At 49.3% G+C, this 6,376-nt stretch overlaps 1 protein-coding gene across 1 annotated transcript; it reads right to left on the bottom strand.

Annotated features, from left to right (window-relative positions):
• Positions 1-756: 756 nt before the first annotated feature.
• Positions 757-3,109, bottom strand: LOC147213395 (NF-kappa-B inhibitor alpha-like). Its single transcript, XM_086143341.1, has 6 exons — positions 2,740-3,109; positions 2,087-2,192; positions 1,789-1,996; positions 1,610-1,698; positions 1,248-1,508; positions 757-1,159 (listed from the first exon to the last, which is right to left on the bottom strand). Exons 1-6 carry the CDS (start codon positions 2,967-2,969, stop codon positions 1,130-1,132), a joined length of 924 nt encoding a protein of 307 aa, XP_085999467.1. The 5' UTR covers positions 2,970-3,109; the 3' UTR covers positions 757-1,129.
• Between the last annotated feature and the right edge of the window lie 3,267 nt (positions 3,110-6,376).

The raw sequence follows: 6,376 nt of genomic DNA, 5'->3' as shown, positions 1-6,376 counted from the left end.
TTGATTTCCAAGTCCGGCTCCTTCCTTGTTTGTCAGGACGCGTCGGACTTTCCCGCCTCGGGATTTCTCGCTCAAGGCACGTAAATCGTGTTTATCTATATCACAGGGCCTGTTCTTTTTTCACCTTTCAACTTCCTTTCTTCGGGAAGGTACAGCATGTACTTCAAGTTACTGAGCTACAGTAACTCATTATTAGTACTTCTTCCTTATTTGTGTAAGTAAATGACTGGACAGTCCTGTAAGTGTGAAGGATGATAAAGCGTAAACTGATCTGATAAAGTTGTTTTAATAACAACTGCTGACTGAGGAGTCGAACACATGATGCGGTTAATATTTCAGGTTATTCCCCTTTCCCAGAATTTTTTTTTTTTTTTGCACCCGTCAGCTGACGGGGCAAAATATTACACTTCCCTATGTTTCCTCTTCGACGTGACAAAGAATCTTTTCAGCGTCTGGGTTTTTTTTTTTTTCCTCCCGCTTTTGTAATAAAACATTCCCCCCTTTCAAAACCTCATTAAAAACCCAGGCGCCCGTGTTGAGCGATGAGGGCGGGACTTTCTTTAAAACGCCCGTGACTCAGACCCCGATGACCTCAGCCCGGCGAGGAAATCCCACACTTACAAGGAACTGAGCGATCATTTACTATCTGCGTCTTTTTTTTATTTTTTTTAGTTTTAACAACTCCGGGCAGCCGGTCTGGTTTCTCTCGCCTCGTGCCGAAGTAGCGACAAAATCAAACCCTCCTCATAAGCTGTTTTTTTTATATTCTTTTTTTTTATTATTCTTAACATCTTTTTTTGTCAATAATGTTTTAAAATTTCACGTATTCACAGGTACAAAAATAATATCTCTGTATTTACAGTATAATACACACGACTTGTCTGGTATATACACATAAGCTCATATTCACACGTTTGCGCGGAAAGAAAACGGCGTCTCGCCGTGCTTCCGCTTCTTGGCACCGGGTCCCGTGTTGACCGAACATCTTCTTTCTTCTTTACGGTCCCAGGACCAGCACGTGCAGACCTCCTGGACAAGGTGTGTGTGTGTGTGTGTCGAGGGGGGGGGTGTGCTGGTTGTCTCCACCCATTAGCAGCTGTCGTTAGCGCCGTGCGCGCAGAGGAAAAGGCTACTTTCCGAACTTGATGTCGTCGTACAGCTGTAAAAAGAGAAAACGGGAGATGTTACATCTCTGAAACAGAGCCAGCGCGAAATCGATGGAGCGAGCGGAGGATGAAAACACTGACCTCCACCTCCAACAGGTCCAGGTCCTCCATGTCGCTGTCTTCCGAATCGCTCTCGGGCAGCTCGCGCAGCTCCCGGGCCGTCTTCTCGAAGAGCTGGCACCGGATCTCGTCGTTGTGCCGCCCGTAAGTGAGGTGGTACGGAGCGAAACCGCCGTAGTTCAGGCTGTTGACGTCGGCGCCGAGGTCGAGGAGGCGCCGCACCAGGACGGGGTTCTGGAGATCCACGGCCAGGTGGAGCGCCGTCCGGCCGCTGCACTGCTCCTGCAGGAGAAAGGACGCACGGCGAGTTAGATCCAGACGTGCGACATCGGCTTTTTTTTTTCCCCGCTATCCTCCAAGCCTATTGGTCGATGACGCCTTACCTGCGCGTTGATGTCTGCTCCCAGCCTGACCAAGCTCTCCACCAATGAGATGAAGCCGTTAATGGACGCCAAGTGGAGACAGTTTTGTCCTGGAGGGATGATTGAAAAAAAAAATGAGTCCTCACAATCTTGGAGACGGGGAAACGCTCTCAGAGGATTTTGCATGTGTAGCCGCTCACCGCTATAGTTGGGGAAGGACATGATGGCGCCGAGGTGGCGTTGGCTGTTCTGCGTGATCACGCCGAAGCAGGCCAGCGAGCCCCTCTTGCAGGCGATGTGCAGCGCCGTGTTGCCGCCGTCGTCGGCCAGCCGCGGGTCGCAGCCGGCCCTCAGGAGCCGGTCCACCAGCTGGGGCTGCTCGGTGATGACCGCAAGGTGGAGCGCCGTCTGAGGAGCACAAACTCCGGTCAAACAACCGCTAATCGCGCTGGCCGCCGATTAGCACGACGCGGCGATCAACCGGGGATCCGGTCTTACCTGTCTCTGGTGGTTCTGCGCGTTGAGGAAGGGGTGACAGTGGGACAGCTTGATCATCTGCAGGGCGTAATCGGTCGCCTCGTGGATGACGGCCAGGTGGAGGAGCCTGCGGGGCGAGAGGAGGTGGGAGGTGAGTGGCGTTTACGGGGGAAAGCTTGAATTTCAAAACAAATACGGAGGCATGGGCGCTAGTGGTGGTGGATCTGAGGGGGTTCCAGGGAACCCGTGGGGAACCGAGGAGAACCAGGGGTAACCAAAGCCCCAGCGGAGAGGCATTTCGCAAGAGCGGAGTTTTGTCAAGGTTATTTCCACCAGTTGCGGCCTGACACATCTGACGCTTTATCAGTTCCTGGCAGCAGGCCAGGGACTTTCCTGAGCGCCCCGGGCGGACTTTAGCCCCGCCCCACACACACACTCACACACACACTCACATACACACGCTCTTTTCTTTTTGTGCAGCTTCTGTTTCTCCCCCCCCTCCCCCCCGCAATAAATCGAATGCAAAAAAAAACACCAAAAAAATTATTAAATGTAATATACCCACGCGTGAAATTATCACGTTTGCAAAAAAAACACAAAAAAAAATAACACTAAAATACACTTTTTTTTTTTTTTTCTTCATGCATCGGCAAAGGAGGATCGCGTCCACTTACGTGTCTCCGTCCTCCGTGACAGCGGAGCGCCACGGCTCGTTCTCGTGCGTGTGCTCCTCTCCAGCACCCACTCCCACGCACAGCGAGTCGAAATCGGCGGATATCTCGTCTTCTTTCAGGGAGTCCAGGCCGCTGTCGAAGCGCTCGTCCAGCGGCGCGGCGGCCTTGCCGCGCTTCGACCCCGCGTTATAATCCAGCTCGGCGGGTCCACGACGCGCGTCCACGTCCATGTTGTTCAGATCCACAGATGGAGGAGGAGGAGGAAGGGAAGGGGGTAAATCTCTCTCTTGCGCTCTCTCTCTCTTTTTTTCCCGTGCGTGAGTGTGTCCTGCGTGGGGCCGCGGGCAGAGTGTTGCTTTCTTGGGCAGGCGCACTGGGTTTTGTGCGCTCGGCTGGGCGGAGCCTCGGTGGGGATTTCCACTTGACTTATCGAAGGGAAAAAAAAAACACAGAAGAAGAAGAAGAAGAAGAAGCAGGGAAATCACACGCTGGGCTGTGCTTTTGTGAGAAAAATCCCCCCCCTCACTTTATTCGTTTCCCTTTTTTTTTTTTCTCTCATTTTTAGATGCACTCCTTTTCACCTGTGATGGAGATTTGAGGGGGAGGAGGGACGAGGGTGGGGGGGCTGTTTTTGTTTTGTTTTTTTTTCTTCTTTCTTTTCTGTGAATGAGCTGTCTTTGCCCATGAATGGAAAGCTCTGGGAGAATTCCCTCATTTGAGTTCGAGGTTGAAGTTTCAGAACGCCTATGCCTTCCCACAACCCAACCCCAACAATGAGATCGCTATTCAAATGTATTCGTGCAACGCAGGCGGACTTATTAAGATAAGATCAGATAATACTTTATTGATTCCCCCAAAGGGGAATTGTTTATTTCATCCGTCCCGGTTACATTGTGCATTTACATTTAGCAGTCAAACACAATGATTCATTCTTTCGTTATCTGTCAAACCGGCTGCTCAGAGCAGCGTTTATTCCCATTGCCGCAAAACAGGTCCAAGCAGGTTGAAATGGGTGGAGAAAAGTGTCAGAAGCGATAGAAGACTGTCAGCCTGAATGAAAGGAAAGGTGGACAAGACGGTGGTGAGACCAGCGATGCTGTATGAGCTAGAAGCAGTGACAGGAGGCAGAGCTGGAGGTCGCAGAGATGAAGATGTTGAGGTTCTCTTTGGGAGTGACGTCATGTCCATCAGAGGGTCGGTACATGTTGAATGTTTTGGAGAGAAAGTCAGAGAAACCAGACTGAGATGGTTGGGAAACGGACAGAGGAGGGAGAGTGAATATATTAGTAGACGGACGCTGGAATCGGAGGTTTAGAGGAAGACCAAAGAGAAGATTTATGCATGTAGTGAGAGAGGAGATGAAGTTAGTTGGTGTGAGAGGAGGACACAGAGAATAGGGTTAGTCCATCTAACCCTGTGTCCTCTGTGTTGATTCGTTGTGGCGACCCCAAAAGGGAAAAGCCCAAAGGCAAAGAAGAACTTGTCACAAGGGTGCAGGACATGTATGACCGAGACAAAGTGATGACTGAGATGGTTTGGACATGAACCGAGGAGCGTTCATGGCGAAGATCTGGGTAGCAGGTAGCTGAAGGTGGAGCTGCCTGCCAGGAGGTCTAGAAGAAAACCAAAGAGAAGATTTATGAAGTGAAAGAGGACATGAAGTTAGTTGTTGTGAGTGAGGCGGATGTAGAGAATAGGGTTAGATGGAGAAGGTTGATTCACTGTGGCGACTCCTGACGGGAAAAGAAGAAGAGCATTGTCAGGTTTCAGGGGTTGGTTGGGATTCACTGGATCCACACAGCCTACGAATCCAGTTCTCCTCCCACCTGCTTCTCCTGCTTCCTCCAAAAACCATTAATCCTTTCACTCGTTATCCATTCCGCTCATTTTGCACCCAGGGTCAGCTGTCCCAGCTGCAGGAGGCATTCACACATCATATAGAGACATATAACCATTCACTCGTAAAATGGTGAAATATTCACTCTCTCATTTACATGCCAGACAGAACCAAGAAACCACTCACTCACCCATACACACATCATGATGTTCACTCTCTATATGTAATGCACACACACACACACACATTTCCTTGTTTCCAGTGCTGCAAAGATTGCAGAGTATCATGCAAATTTTTCCAAAATAAGGACAAAATGTAACATGCATGGATGCCTCCAAATATAAATATTTGAATGGAATTGTGATGTGTGTGTGTGTGTGTGTGTGTGCATGTGTGTGTGTGTGTGTGTGGTGGCATCGCACGGAGACACCCTAATGAGCAAAAGCATGTCCTGACAAACCCGCTCTGCACACAAGGGGTGGAACACACACTGCTCCAAGTTCCTCGGCCCTGAAAAACACAGCATGTGGACACCGTCTGCACGATTGCATTCATCAGGAATTTCTTTTTATTTCCTCTCCTTGTGCAAAATGAGCAGTGAGGAAATAAAAATAAAGTTTTTTTATGGTGTTTTTTTTTTTTTTTTTCTTGTTTTTTGCAATCACCTGATATCTCCTGTGAGGGAAGTAATCCAAAAAGAACATTCCAGTCTCTTTCACAACCCCGGAGGGCGATTGCTTTACCTGTCTATTCGGCCCTGACGAACCGGGTAAAATTCCCAGGATCGCTTTTGTTTGCGTTTTGAAAGGCACGGCGGCAACATAGCAACGGTATCTAAGGCCCCGCGCCTCTGCCGGGGAGTAGCTAGGTGGAGATTACGCCACATAACACTAATACACAGTCAGATGTGCTACGTCAGCGCCTGCATGAACGTCACTTTGCATGCAGACGCCATCTGGTCTCTGCGCTTTTAATTCCACGCATACCATAATCTCTGCTAAACATCGTAACAGGGACTCGTCGTTGCGTCGCTTGTCTTCGACGCCGCCGGGATCGTGCTTTGAATCAGACGTAAGAATCTCATGAGAAACTCTGGGACTTCCTCTGGGACTTTTTTTCTCCCGCTCACTGAAGTGGCCTTTGCCTCCCTCTGCCTGATGTTTACTCTCGGTTGCCACGGGGACCGACCACAGGGAAAGCCCTGATAGCGCACAGTGTCGCGCACGTTGCTCATCCCACTTGTGTGAGTCAATGTACACCCTGGGGGGGGTTAGACCCGCCTGGCCCAGCAGGGGAGGTGAAAAAACCCCAAAAGTCTTGCACCGGTGACCCTTTTTGAGCTGCAGGCTCGAAACCGAACCCTCGATTAATCTTGATCTGATTTACTGATTCGCATCTTAGCGGCGCAACGGTTAGCGCTTCAACCTCACAACAAGAAGACCCGGGTTCAGCATCTCTGTGTGGGGTCTCCATGTTCTCCCGTTTCCTCCTGCAGTCCAAAAACATGCAGGAAGTTCACCGGAGACCCCGAATTGTCTGAAAGTGTGAACGAGTGAGTGAACAGTTCTTTGTCTCTATGCAGTGTGTGAATGATAGAGTGAATGGTTGTTTGTTTGTCTTTATGATAAGATAAGATAAACTTTATTGATCCCCAGAAGGGAAATTCCTTTGTCACGGCAGCGTAACAGTTATGTCGAAAAATAAAAAAGTAGAATAAATATAAATATAAATAGAGAGACAGAAGATAGCTAGACATCAACGAATAAATAGCAAAAACAACAACAACAGGGATGATAATGG

Source organism: Fistularia commersonii, chromosome 36 (genome assembly GCF_037954325.1).
Source record: "Fistularia commersonii isolate RoL2024-O1a breed Wild chromosome 36, RoL_Fcom_v1.0, whole genome shotgun sequence".
Taxonomy (NCBI): domain Eukaryota; kingdom Metazoa; phylum Chordata; class Actinopteri; order Syngnathiformes; family Fistulariidae; genus Fistularia; species Fistularia commersonii.
Note: the sequence above shows the minus strand (reverse complement) of the source record. Positions and strands in the feature narration are given on the sequence as shown.

Excerpts from the sequence above, each read along its gene's own strand:
- LOC147213395 (XM_086143341.1), bottom strand. The coding sequence starts at position 2,969 with ATGGACGTGGACGCGCGTCGTGGACCCGCCGAGCTGGATTATAACGCG. Across the intron at positions 1,997-2,086 it reads CGCAGAACCACCAGAGACAG|ACGGCGCTCCACCTTGCGGT; the intron begins GTAAGACCGGAT and ends TGTGCTCCTCAG. Across the intron at positions 1,509-1,609 it reads GAGCAGACATCAACGCGCAG|GAGCAGTGCAGCGGCCGGAC; the intron begins GTAAGGCGTCAT and ends TTTCTCCTGCAG.